The sequence below is a fragment of the Marmota monax genome, unplaced genomic scaffold, assembly GCF_021218885.2.
Source record: "Marmota monax isolate L192 unplaced genomic scaffold, Marmota_monax_Labrador192_F-V1.1 WCK01_AAM20220418_F8-fsc00247, whole genome shotgun sequence".
Taxonomy (NCBI): domain Eukaryota; kingdom Metazoa; phylum Chordata; class Mammalia; order Rodentia; family Sciuridae; genus Marmota; species Marmota monax.
In genome coordinates, this window is record NW_026694880.1 from 1617146 (window position 1) to 1632157 (window position 15012).

The 15012-nt window shown below is 33.6% G+C and overlaps 1 protein-coding gene across 1 annotated transcript in view; it reads left to right on the plus strand.

Annotated features, from left to right (window-relative positions):
• The window catches only part of Gfral (GDNF family receptor alpha like), a 58492-nt gene extending 44064 nt beyond the window's left edge, over positions 1 to 14428 (plus strand). The window contains exons 7-9 of the mRNA XM_046426707.1: positions 12111 to 12206; positions 12295 to 12367; positions 14356 to 14428. Coding sequence (XP_046282663.1) covers positions 12111 to 12206; positions 12295 to 12367; positions 14356 to 14428 — 242 coding nt within the window. The remainder of the gene's footprint in view (positions 1 to 12110; positions 12207 to 12294; positions 12368 to 14355) is intronic.
• The last annotated feature ends 584 nt before the right edge of the window (positions 14429 to 15012 follow it).

The window sequence follows — 15012 nt, forward strand, 5'->3', positions numbered from 1 at the left end:
GGACATGTTCTTTTACTGCTTAGATGTTCAAATCTATAAGACTGCATAATTTTTAGCAATTTTGTTGTTTGCTCTACGCATAATTTTTAGCAGGGAACACCTAATTTCTGCCTAAGGTACACTCAAAATATAAGGTGGAACTTTGTCATCTACAAATCCAATAAGTTGCCACTTTGACAAGGCACTGTTGTGTGTGTATACATTTAAGTGAATATGAATGTATTTGTTTATTTTTATTTTTGTAAATCCGTTTGAATAGGGAATTTGCTTTCATTTGGCCAATTTAAAAACAGATTACAGAGAAAGACCTGGCTTCCTTTTATCTTTCCAAAAGTTGACTGAGAGGCATAATATCTGGTTGCAGCTTGTACCTTTGTTGGCTAAGATCCAGTCAGATACTCTAAGGAATTGTCTGGCAGATTTTTTTTTGTTGTTGTTGTTAGGGCCTTTCAAAATTCAGAACTGTCTCAAGAGAACAGACATGAGCAGTGGGGATGGAAGGGATCGCTCCTAAAGATGTAGCTCATTCCAATAGATACAAATGCTGGCTTTAGTTGTTTTACCACTAGGTTTTCTTGCACACAAAAGTTCCCAATAAAATCCAGCTGGTTCAAATTTTGTCTGCAGACCTGAAGCCCAGCAAATTTGGCTTGGCTTCTTATTTTGTGAAAAATGCTTCACACGGCTATAATTTGGAAATATTGAAGTATACAAACCCTCAACAGAAACAACAGGAGAACAGCTGTCTCGCACCTTCACTGTCTCCCAGCTCTGCTCTTAAAGGCTTGGGCGTTGTGAAGGGAGAAGGAAAAATCTGCCACTGAGCGTGAAATATATAAATAATCCATGACTACCTTTGTTGTTTGCTCTTCGTGAAAATAGAAAGATTAAAGAGTTGTCAATGATGAGTGAGACAACTTGCTTTTTTGGCATTACTAGAGAAGAAAGCAGCACTTAAGATCATGGAGGGACTAAAATAACAAAACAATATTGCTACAATTTGAACAATAATAGGCTTTAGGAGGTGCAAGCATTGTGTTATCTTTTCTATTTTCCACCCTGTGCTTTTGTTAGCTTCATACAATCCCCTTGTTGCCTATAATTAGGGATGGAGTTAGTGCCAAAGCTGCATAAAATAAGTAGTCTTTCATTTGTATTTTTGTGAATCATGATTGTGTATGTGAAGCCATAAAAATCATTTATTATGAGCATGTGAATTCCTGGCTTAAACAGCCAAGTATTCTTGTGACAACAGTATAATAGCATCAGATGTATTCCCATAAAACACCATATGTGGGCACTTAGTAGTTACTGCCCTGGCACCTACATGCTGGGATATCATCTTAAAGAGGAACTCCTAAGGGGGAAAAAAAAAAGAATGTTGGTACACAGACAAAGTGTCTTCAATGAGATAGGTTAGCAACAACTAAGGATTTGCTAGGAATCCATTGGTGATGGCAATAGTTCATCTTCCATTAGAATCAGAGTCATCAAGCCTTTTGCTAGTGTTCTTTTCATGGATTCCTGAAAATCATTTACAGCTCTGCAAACAGTAAATATTCTCCCAGTCTAAAGCTACAAGAATGCTCTAAAATCACAAAATACTAGATTTTGAAATCTAGTAAATTATAATCGGTGCCCAGTGTAAATTTATTCTTCTCATCCATTACTCTTTGGAAAGCACATATATAGGGCATGTGGTATAAATCACAGCACATACATTGGTTTTCAAACTAGATAAAATAACGTGGAGTGGTTAGAGCTGCTTCTTAGCACATGAGAGCATTTAGTCATGTTATGAAGGGTGCCTCTGTGACAGAGGCTATTCCTCTTTGTCTATTTCTTTGCTGCTGCTGCTGCTGTTCCAAGATGCAATGGTTTCATTTGGTGGCCGCTACAGTTGCTTAAGTTTTCTTGTCTACCAATGGGCATCAAGTTTGTCACAATGCTGGTGCTGATGTTGTAATCTTACATTAGAACCTGAGTCAGGTGGCCAGACACTCCTGGTAGGAAGATGACAGGGACTTTCAAATCAACTCAGTTGTGAAAGGAAGCCAGAACCCACTGGTTCCTGATTGTATATCTACTTTAGTGGGAAAGCAAACCTGAAAAGTGGAAAGCCATATAAATCAGTTCTCAAGATGCTCAAGATGTTTTTTTTTTTTTTTTTTTTCCCAAGGAGTGACTTATCTTAGTAACACACTGTGACATATTACTGGGGTCTTTGGGAGAAGATGAGGCTGCTGGTGTTTTAAGTTTCTAGGCCAGCAGTGATTCAGAATCTGCATTTCTATTCACCCAGTCTTCCTAGTGTAACAGAATGTCTAAAACTCACAATGGTATTTTGTTTAAACTCCATATGGTAGTTATTACCTTGGAAATGTACACTAACCATATGTCTACAACCCTAATAGCTACTTCCAACACTTCTACATGGCTGCTTTGACCCAGTCAATTTTTCTCACTATTTTTTTGGCCCAAACTTCCAGCATGCCTACCATACAATGCAAATATTGTCTTTTAACTGTTTTTGTTCTTTTAATACTTCTGGGTAGCTAGATGTAAAGGAATTTTTAAAGTGGTAACATTTCTTCTGATCCAAATAGATACTTTTTTGTTGTTTTTGTTTTGTTTTGTTTTGTTTTGTTTGCAATTAGTAAAATTGGTTTAGCAGTTACCATCCTTGTATCTGGTTATTCTCCACCTTTTGCTTATTTTTTAAAGGACTTTATCTGTTTTACAGACCTTTCTTCCCTGTCTTTTCTCCATCCCTCTTCTCTCAAGAACTTGTATCACACTAGCATCAAGTAATATGGTTTATAGCATGAATCCTCTCTTTCAGCTCCAAAAATCATGTTTTCCAATCTCTACTGATAGTTCTCCTTCCTGATTATACATTGAGGATGTCTGAAGGGATTTTGAAATGATGGATGCCTAGTACTTTATCTGTACTTCTCCCTTGACCTATTACATCAAAACTACCATGATATGAATTCTGCATCTTTAAGTGTTCCGTAGTTAATTCTCATATGTGACCCCTATTAGAACACATTTTTCTGATTATACAATTATAGCTTCCATTGTGTGTCTACTCTCTATGAAAGACTTTACAGCCTTGCCTTGCTTAATCTTCATAAGAAGCCATTAAGTATTATTATACTAATTTAGTAGAATAGGAAACTGGGGCATAGAAGACTTAAAAAAAGAAAGAAAGAAAAATTAGTCCAAGCCAAACATTAAGCAAATTTTAACGAAGGGTCTTTAATCCATAGCTGTAAGTCCAAGGCTGCCTCTTTCCATTTTGCTTTTTTACTCCATGTGACATTCTATGGTCTATATTTACCAGTAACCTACTTTTATGTATATTTTTCTTATTATGTCTTTGTGTGGTTTATGTAAAGTGTAAAGGCAGCTGGAAAATCTTTATTTACAAAGGGGCTAATCTCTTGTATTGTAATTCATTGTGAAGATATTCACAAATGATAATAATGTCGTGATCTAAATTGATTGGGGTATAAAATCCCAGCAGATATAATGATGCAACACATAGTACTTATTTTTGAGAATAAGGTGAACTTGAAATGGTACAGAACATAGTAGCACAAATAAAAGAATATATAAAGGGACAAAATATGTGCTTAACACAAAGTAAGTGCTTGACAAAATTTATCATTTTACAACTCAGGTTAACTTGACATGCAAATTGAAGAGTTGGTTAAATACAAAAATATCTTAGGTTCATGAGATGACAGGATGATTCAGAAAATATTTGGAGTGAAAATGAAACAATAAAAACATGCAGCTGGTGCCTTTCATCAGATTTTTAAAATTTTTTTATTTGTTTCAATTAGTTATACATGACAGTAGAATGCATTTATGCATTTTGATATATCATACATAAATAGAGTATAATTTCTCATTTTTCTGATTATACATGTTATAGAATCATATCGGTCATGCAGTCATATATGTACATAAGGGAATAATGTCTGTTTCATTCTACTATTCTTCCTAACCCCATACCCTCTCCCCTCCCCTCCCTTCATTTCTGTCTACCTAAAGTAACTCTATTCTTCCCTAGTGTTCCCCCACGCCCACCTGCTCATTGTGAATTAGCATCCACATATTAGAGAAAACATTCAGCCTTTGGTTTTTTGGGATTGGCTTATTTTGCTTAGTGTGATATTTTCCAGCTTCATCCATTTATCAGCAAATGCCATAATTTCATTCTGCTTAAGGCTGAGTAATATTCTGTTTTTTATATGTACCACATTTTCTCTCTCTCTCTCTCTCTTTAGCTTTAATTAATAATTAATTAATTTTTATAAGGTGCTGAGGATGGAACCCAGGGCATCTCACATGCTAGGTGAGCACTTTACTACTGAGCCAAAATCCCAGCCCACACCATATTTTCTTTATCCATTTTGTTAGAAAGATTTTACAAAGAATATCTGCAGAGAGAATGTCTGTAGAAGGCACTGTGATTTGAAGATTCCTCTCATTGATTTTTAACAATATGTTCTGTGTTAGTTAGATATTGTCTCATTTAAATAAGGGTGCAGAGCCTCAGTAACTGGCTTAAAATGATTGAGCCAGAATGAGACACAGCCAGGTTTTAGTCCATATTTGATTTTTAATTTTTTCTACTATGTTCTGCATCATTTTGCTGGTCAACAAAAATACTTTTGTTTTAAGTATATCTTTATGCTTTATCTGCTCTCTTCCCTGACTTTACTACCTATTGTATTTTTATCTTCTCATGCCTAACTTTCTGCTATAGCATCACAGTTAGATCTCACCAACTAAACCATCCTATAAAGCATAGCTAGACTGTCAAATCCTGCCTTGTTCTGCTATTTCTATGTGCAGAAGCAGTCATTGCTCTTCATTACTCCTATTTTTATTCTTCTCTAAACTCTTCATCTTCCAAGGACACTTAGAACAAATCAGTCTTATTTCCTACCAACCACACAATGTGCACTTTTCTCCTGGTTGTCTCTTGCTGATTCCCCTCACTTTATTCACATTACTCCTCATACTGGGAACTAGACTGAAAGCTTCATGACAGCAGAGTCATGGATCATCCTGTGACTATATCCCCATGTTGATTATCATGCTGCTACCTTTGAAATAGGAAGTAATTACTTAACTAGGCAGTCTTTGCTCAGGTCCAAATATGATGGTTTCTGTAGCATGCTTCTGTGGACATTGATAGGTGACCAGAAATAAATGATCCATGAACTCCTTCTGGTTCTCCTAAAATGGGTCTCCTAAGTATACAGCAGATTCTAAACTCTTCATATCCCATGAGACTGTACTGAGAAATTGAAGAATGGCAGATTAACTGGCAGCAAAAGTGGAATTAATGTTCTATCATACCAACCTCTCTAAGGGGCAATAAGAGTAGCATTTGGGAGGTAAAGCATCTTCCAAACCACAGGAGAAAGATTTTCTTAGCTCCCACGAAGAAAGAACAAGAGAAATTATGGTGCCAAGTGCTTAATAAATGCAAGGATTATAAATTAGCGTTTATATTGGACACAGATATTGTCAGTGTGGTGTTCTCTGGTTTTCCACTGACTAGGTAGAAAAAGAATACTCAGTAAGCATCTTATATCTGCCCCAAATATATAATGCTTGTCTACCAGGCATGTGATTTGTATGTATTACTCATATTTTCCAAGATTATTTTTCATGGATTTCCAAATATATCCCCTGGAGAAAAGAGATTTAGGTATAGTCCAATCTGTTATATTAAAAATCTAGAAAATGCAACAAAAAAAGAGCACATAAATTGTCTTACACAAATTTTCCATCTTTAATTTGCATAGCACATAAAACTATAATAGAGAAATATTATTTCATGTTCAACAGTTTGGAAAACTCTGACTTTTCTAAAAAGCTTTGAATTTACTGTGTCCTCCCCAAATCAGATTTCTGAAATACACAACAGAGGGTCCTACTTCAGAAAATAATCTGGGAGGACCTTTCCAAGGAAGTGATCTTCAGGTGCACACTTGAAGAAAGACAGAAGTCTACTCTAGAATGAGGCAAGAGCAGATGTCATGTGCTCCTGCAAGAGAGAGGACTTAGTGTCCAGGCTTCTATTGTCTGGAATAAAATATCCAAAGAAGAGAACACTGGAGAGGTCAGTCAGTCTTATATTATGTAGGACCTTCTAAAAATGGCAGAGTTCTTAGATTTACATTTAGTTTCAATGAAAAGCCATTTAAAGATTTAATTAGGGAAGGTACCCTATTTTATTTGGATTTGAATAATTTTGAATGCTGTTGATTAGAGAAAGAAAGGCAGAAAGATAAATTAAGATTATTAGGAATATTTATTGAGGCAATTTTAATGATGTATGATGATGACTTTAGCTAGTTCAGTGAAGATGGCAATGAAGAAGAACAGAATTAAGACATACATTTAGATCTAGCACATGCCATGCCCCTACCCCTAGTTTTATACCCAGCACAGCATCTCTCTCTCTCTCCACACACACACACACACACACACACACACTCACACACACACACACTTTTCATATTCTTATACACATAAAAATATAATTAATGGAACTAATTGGCTACTAGGGCATGTGACTGAGAGAAAGGGGAAAATCAAGAATGATGTCTAGATTATTTGAATGATATGGTTCTGTTGTATTATTTACTGAGATGAAAAAATATAATTAGAGAAATTTATTTGGGTACAAGCAAAATCGAAATTCAGATTGTGACTTGTTAAATTTGATATAGCTCTGATATACAAGCAAAAATATCAAGAATGAAGCTGGATATAAATCTGTATTTTGCTTAAAGTCATTGGAAAATTATTAGATTTTTTTATTGCAGAGAAGAACCAGGACTAAATTTCTAAACACCCCAGTATTTAGAAATCGGGACTAGCAGAAACCTATAAGGAAAAATAAATTGAAATGGCTAAGATGGCTTTAGGTGACATTTACAGAATCATTTCAGAGGATGAGTGGGGGTAAAAATTTGTTTGGAAATGTTGCTCAGTAAATTGGGGCGAAGAAGGGAGAAAGATGTAATAGACAGTTATTTCAAACATTCTGGCTAAAGAAAGATAATCAGAAGCCATAGTTGTTTTTTAATATCCTTATTGATGCATTATAGTTGTATATAATAGTGGGATTTGTTGTTGCATATCCACACATGCACACAATATAACAATAAATTTTGGTCAATATCACTCATCAGTATTTTCCTTTTCCCTCTCCTCCTCCCTCCCTGCAAGTTCCTGTCCTCTACTCTACTGATCTCCTTTCCATTTTCATGAGACCCCCTTCCCCCATCTTTCTTTTTCTTTTTCCTCTCTAATTTCCCTATATGAGAGAAAACATGAAACTTGGCCTTCTGAGTTTGGTTTATTTATCTTAATATAATAGTCTCAAGTTCCATCCATATTTCTGCAAATGACATAATTTCATTTTTCTTTATGGCAAAAAACTCCATTGTGTATATATACTACATATATCTATTCATCCATTGATGGACTGTTAGGCTGTTTCCATAGTTTGGTTGTCGTGAATTGTGCTGCTATGAATATGGTTTTAAAAGTTCATTTTTATATTGATAATTTAATGGAGTGGTGTGGGATTCTCTCAAAATGGCTAGAAAAAGTATTACTGATAAGTGGGAGGGAATAGAGGAAATAGGAAAGTCCCCGAGACATCATCTTCAAGGTCATCTTCGGCAGTAAAAGCAAAGGCAGCAAACTTGGTGTATTTGATAATGAGAAAGCAGCTGTGGGTAGGTCACCTCTTAATCTCCAGTATCTGTCAACAGTAATTTTTACAATAGTTGTTGAAGAAAGATAAGAAAGAAAGAAGAAAGGAAAGAAGACTAGGAATGAGAAAGAGAAGGAGAAAAAAGAACAGCAAAGGAATCCTTTCTTCGGTTTTCCCCTTCCATTCTTATTACAGTTGTGCATTATTTCTCATAATGGTCCCCCAGAACTCTGTTAACCTAATAATAGTTTTTTCAAATATTTATTTTTTAGTTATAGATGGACTATATGTGGTGCTGAGGATCGAACCCAGTGCCTCAAGCATGTTAGGCAAACACTCTACCACTGAGCCACAATCCCAGCCCCTCTGAGCCACAATCCCAGCCCCATAATAGTTTAATTTTCTAAAAAAAAATCTTGCAAACATAAATATCATTAGTCTTGTTTTGCAATGGAAAAACTAGGCGCAAAAAATTATTGACTTTCTTCACTTTTCTTAGATATCCCTAATCCAGTGCCCAACATATTTACTCTTTGCCCATCAGTAAAGAGATTTGATGGGTGGAATCAATCTCCTGGCCATATAATCACTTAACCAATTTTTATTGGTTATTGCTGCTATTCTTTGCAGCAGGGACAATGGATTTACATTTTAAGAAATGAATGATGAAACATATATAATTTATGTGAAGACATTTAACTAATGTTAATTCAAACTAGAACAAACTAAACATTATACAGCAGTAGATATGTTATTTCAAGTGTGAAAGTTGAGAATAGATGCTTTTTTAACCATTAGATAATTGCTTGAGCACAGCATTGTAATAGCTTAATTCTGTTATTGTAAGTTAGATACATTATCTATTCTCAAGAAGGTTGCTGAATAAGAAGTTTCCACAACACATTTCTCCTTTCTCCTGCAGATTTGCTAGTTTGTACAGGAAAGACATAGTAAAATTATATACATTTTTTTTTCCATTTAAAAACTCAATAACTTAAAAAACTTTTTTGATCATATCATCATTCCAAATAATGTTTTGAGACTTTCTGAAATGCATATTTAATTTTTTTCCATGTTTTCCCTGTTCTCAAACAGTCTATGAAAATAACTATATAAGCCAGCCAGATAAATCTTGCACTTCTCAAAAAAGGTAGTCATTAGTGAATTTTCTATTTCAAATTAAGATATCAGAAATCTATCTGGACAATCAATGGTACTGTCATTTATATGTTTGTTCATTAAAAAAATATTTGTACATTAAGAACCTCCACATATAAAACATGAAGTTGTAAAAGTTATAAAATATAGAGCAAATTATTCCCATCATTATCTTACAGTTGTCTTTATTACTAACTAGCTCTCTTAGTACATTTATGATATAAAAATTACTGCTCCATTTTGGAGATATATTTTTTTCATTAAGTTCATTATAGAAATAGGCAGTTTTCCCCAAGTTGACTCTTCTAAGTTATGACTTAATTAAAATGAAATGAAAGCTTACAAATTTGCAGTTTGAAGTATGTTTAATTTCTTAAATGATGTTATTTCAAATATACTGGCATTTATTTTTAAACCATTGCTTTGTATCTGATCTACACACCTTTTACAATGCATTTATCATTCTATAGAAATTAAAGAAAGCAGAATTTTAAGCCTCTGAAGTTCTCAGTCACCGTTAAACAAGGATTTTGAAAGAAAAAAAAGATAGAATTGATTGCATTTCTCCAACTCATTTAGCGGGGAGAATACTACTTAAATTTGTTCCTAATGCAAGGTTGAAATTAATCTTGATTTCCCATCAAATGTATAGGGATTTTATATTACAGTGCATAATAGTATGTAATTCCTCTTGGGTATAAGTTAAGATAAACAAGTCACTGACAGTGTTTATCTATAAATATAGCAGATGGTGTGGGACTGAGGTTGGTAATCAACTCTGCTGACTTTAATTTCATGGTTATAAAACACTGTAAACCTCACTATTTATGAGAGGTAGGCAAGAATCTCCAATGGGCTTCAGTAGCCAAGAAACCCTCAGCAATATTAATCTCTCTAACTGATATTTGGTATCCTCCCAGGGTGTAATATTTAAGATTGTGGGGCGATTGCTAGACACGTTCAGATTTTCACTGGGATCATTAGCTAGCATTTCTGTCATTGATCTATTATGACTTTGTTAATGAGTTCCATGTGAGTGAAATTTAGTGAATGAGCCAATTCTTCCTAATATTTGCTAGGTGAATGGTTAACAGTTACTTTAAGAAGTTATATATCTAAACAATGGCCTAATTTGTCAAAAAGAATGCTTTTTTTCTGACGTTAAGGTAAGTCAAATTATGATACTACTCAGACCAAATGTACTTAGGGACAGAATTTCATAAACATCATAATATTGTTTGAATAGTCAATATATATATATATATATATATATATATATATATATATATCTACATATATGCCATGTGTCTGCCTAAAACTTTACAAAAATCATATAATTTATGAAGAAATCAAAATATTTATTCATCATATTTTCAATTGATATAAATATAATATTTTAAATATATTTTATTCTAATCATTCATTTCACTAAAAATCTATATGTTCAACTTTATTAAATTCTTACAAAAAAAGAACATTATTATAAAAATATTATTTGAATTGGTCAGTTTTTCCATTCCAATCTTATAGTGAATAACAAAATTTGTCTTGTAAACATGGGTGTATTAAAAAAAAATCTAAAATCATACCCCCAATACGTCTATATTTTGAAAAGTTTGATTTTTCAGTTTTCAAGAAATTTTTTAAGTATGATGAGCTAATGTGCAACTTGAAGGCTAAAAATTTTTGAGCTGAACATTTTTTAATTTGATATCAAAATTTTAAGTCCAGAGCCTGTGTGTATGTATGTATGTGTATATATATATATATATATATATATATATATATATATATATATATATAGAGAGAGAGAGAGAGAGAGAGAGAGAGAGAGAGAGACTGCTGAGCTACCTCCGCAGCCCAAGAATGAGCTTTCTAAGAACCAGTTCTTGTACTTTTCTAGTTCTTGTATTGCTTCTCCTCAACCCACTCTGGAAATTTTATACTGAAATTCCAACCTATCTGTTAACTGATTATTCCTAACATAGAGCTCAACCTCTGGGTTTCAAGGGATTCTGAACAGCAGCAATCGAGGGGAGAGAGATTTAGGTGGAAACTTTGATAATATATTTTCTCATCTCTGTCCCTACTCAGAACCTTTGTCACTAGTTTTCATTGTATGTAAGTCCTCACTATTTAACTCATTTCTGTAAACAACTGTCTACTCCTATTTCCAGGTCCTATATAACCTCTAGATCAGAGAACACCAAAGCCTCTCTGTATTGGAGGTTTCCCCTCACTTTCCTTTCCTTTTCTTTCTATTCTCTTTTTTCTTTCTAAATGCCTCCAATTGAACTGAATTATCATCATTGAAGAAATTGATTATTGGGCTATTGGTTATATTCTATATTTGTATGTGTGTTGTGTTGAGTCAAAAGTTGGGGTGATTTTTTTTTGAAGTGATCAAAAAAAAAACCCAGCTAAAATATATCCATTCATTTTTAAGATGATATCTTCTTGTCTTTAAAGAGGAAAAAACAAAGAAAAGAACATATCCCACAGAGAATGATTTCTTTTTAAAACCTGGCTCCTAGGAAGCATGCTCTCTAGAGTTGTAAGCTTACTAGAAAACAGTGGGAGCATATTTCACAGGGACTAGGAAAAGGCCCCAAGAAGACTGGGGCCTCAGAGTGACTTAAAGTATCCTCTCAGGGTGTCTCAACAGTGGACTGAAGGTCTCACAGGCCAGAGTGGGGTGTGGTGTAAGCCTGGGTCAAAGGGAAACAGAACATCATAGATAAACAAAGCCAGGTATTATAGTGTCTGAGCAGAGGAACAAGTGGGCATTTAGTTTAAGGACTCTCCTTTATGTGTACTCATTTGTGGATCTTAGTGAAATAAGACATTCTTAAAAGCACATTTAAACAATCACTTTTATAAAGAAGAAATCTTTCTCAATATCCCAATGGATAGCATTAAGTTATTGTCTTGGGTACAATGAGTAATAAAATATAATCATTTTTTAACTAATCTTGTTTGAAAAAGTTTCTATAAAGAAATTATCTGACTAAAAGGAGGAGGGAACAAACTTAAAAGTTAAGATGTTCCTGATTACATGCAAATTATCAAATTTATTAAAATAGCATCATTTAAATAAATTGTTGCCTTTTAATTTTAATATTAAGCAAATTATAATCAAGGGGACAAATACACCATATTTAAAAACTTGAATCTCACTTTTGTCATTTTCTTTCAGATTACCCAATGCTGTCTAATTTCAAGGGCATTGCATTGTATAAAAGAAAACATGCCAAGGAAATTACTCTAACTGGATTTCATTCCTCCTTCAATGGTCAGTTAAAAAAAATATGTCCCCTATAATACTTTTATTATTTATCCCCTGTAAAACTCCAGTGATCTTTAAAGTCTTTTATTCCTAGGGCAAGTCATCTATGCTGTGATGTGCATGACAGTCACCTGTGGAATCCTTCTCTTGGTTATGCTCAAGTTGAGGTAACTGAACATAACTCAGAAGGGAAGGGCTGGAGGGAATCATTTAGCTGTGTTAAAGCACATTTCACAATGGGTGAGCTTACACAGGCCCTGAGAATGAAAGCTTCTCTGTTAAGACATGCTAAATCAACTTTTATGTGAGGTAGGTCCATGGAAACATTACTCATGGTCTTCAAATGTAAGGGAAATGTGATCATTGGGGATTTTCTTACACTGCATTTTACAAGCACATATGCCTTGCATGTTGCTTCCAATTAAACTGTTATCAGTATTTCCTCTAGGTTTTTGTGCAAAATACAAATGGAATTTTGTTATATTTTTATTCAAATTATATGTAGAATCAGTGAACTCAAATAACTAACCTATTGTGTATCTCAAAAAGTTTTTATTTACCTAAGATGATGAGGCCTCACAGCATACCCATAGAAAGACATAGTCATTACCTAACATTAGTTGATTCTTTCCAAATCATTTTCCTTGAGAGCATTCATGACTGGAGTATTGTAATGCTCCATCAAGTCTGAGACTTTTAAGGCTAGAGACTCAATCAAACTCTAGACTTCTGGATTTAGGGGATTTAAAACATTTAACTTATTTAGTTTTGACAAATAGATACAAGATGATATGCACTAGTTTACCTTCCATTAAAATATAACTTCATATTTAAATATCAATCATTTTCATTTGCTTTTACTTTATGCATGTGTATATGTATAATTGGAGTATCATAAATGTTAATGAAACAGAGAGTGCATTTACATACATCTGTAAATATACTTATATACACATAAACTATATCATTAAGATTGGACATAGACAGGAAACAAACTATTGGCTATTTCTCTGATATCTTGACATCTGACATTCACACAGACTGGCTCAGTCACCTGCACAATGCACATACACATATTGCTCCTCAGAAACAACCTGAGAAATCCCAGATGAACAGGCCTTGACACCCAGGAAAAGACAAGGGAAGACAGAAGCGGGGGAGTGTGTAACAATAGCAGAGGGTGAAGTACAGAAGAGTATATGTTCTGCTGAAAGACATTTCAATTTATTTATTTTTAAATGCAATGCAGCTGAAGAAAGTATATCTACTTATTGGATTCAATCCTGCTAAGTGTTTAATATGTTGTTTACCAAAAGCAGTACCAAATAATCTGCTTTTTTCCAAGACCTTAAAAGTTTTATTTCTATGAGAAGCTATTATATGGGTTCTAACATACAGTTTAAAGGCCAAGTAATTAAGGCCTATTTCTAAGGGAGAAAAGTACCATTTGGAATTTATTACACTTTATTTAGTTTGAAATATTTGAGAACATTGCTCAGCTACTCTACTTGCTTAGACATTCAATGACAAATCTATTGTTTCGGAGAAACAGTTTTCTGTCCCAACAGAGCTCCTGTGTTAAGGGTCACTGATCTTTACTTCTTAGCCACATAGGTAAAGTATAAAGTTCACCCTAGCCACATGGGCCTGTGAGTTTTTACTGATGATATTGTACCACAGATAAATCACATGTAAGCTATACATAATTCCCAATGAATTAACTGTGACTTCACCTCTTTCTTTGCCTGCATAGGAAGGCCTATCCCTGGCAGGTCCAATGGTACATACCTGTAATCCCAAAAATTTGAAAGGTTGAGGCAAGAAGATCACAAATTTGAGGCTGATTTGGGCAACTTAGTGAGACCCTGTCTCAAAGTAAAATAAAAAGGAGACTTGGGATGTAGCTCAGTGGTATAAACAGGAGGAAAAAAAAATTAAAACTAGAGAGAGAAGAATAAGAAGAAAAATGACAATATGGATATTACAGTTAAATATATGATAGTCCTTAGAAACACATTAGAATATTTTGTAACTGGGACTTTACATTTGGAAACTTATTTTTCCCCATTTTAAGCACAGACTTCGACCAAAACAAGTATATTTGTAAAATACTTATACTAGCATACTATTGACTTTTGCTTTTGCTTTTACATAGACTCTACAGAATATCAAGTCAAACAAGAGATTCTCCACCAATCCAAATACCTGGAGGAGTCATCATTCATTGAGTCACAGATCATTAACAGCCACTTTCTTTAAAGCAAGTCTCTGTAGCCAGTCAATGGAATGCTACAACCATCATTAATAAGGAAAATATTAAGATGAATTTAATGTATTAATTATAAAATGTGAGGTATATGACATGAGGATCATAGATTTATTTTTTTCTTAAGAAAATACTCTATTAAATGCACTAGTAGAGAATTAAAGTTTCCCTTGGAGACAAAAGATGTTAATCAAAATTTCATTTTGTTTTTATGATGAATATAAATGCACATAAAATTAACTAACTACATTAAAATATGAGATTATAGTTAACAGGTTGTTTTATCTGATCAATTTTATTGGTTTCTATTAGCTTGTCAAAATGGAAATGTTAATAAGAATACCCAACACATCTGTGAGTTATATAGTCTTACCTATTTTTAAAACATTACCTAGATCATTAGCATTAACTTCAATTGCCTAAATGTTTGGTTAGATGAGAAATCTTAAAAGTCAAAATGATATCTTGGAATTTTTGTTATTTGAATATTTTTGAATTTTACTTTTTAAATTTGATGTCTTTATAGCCATAAAAATGTAAAGCAAC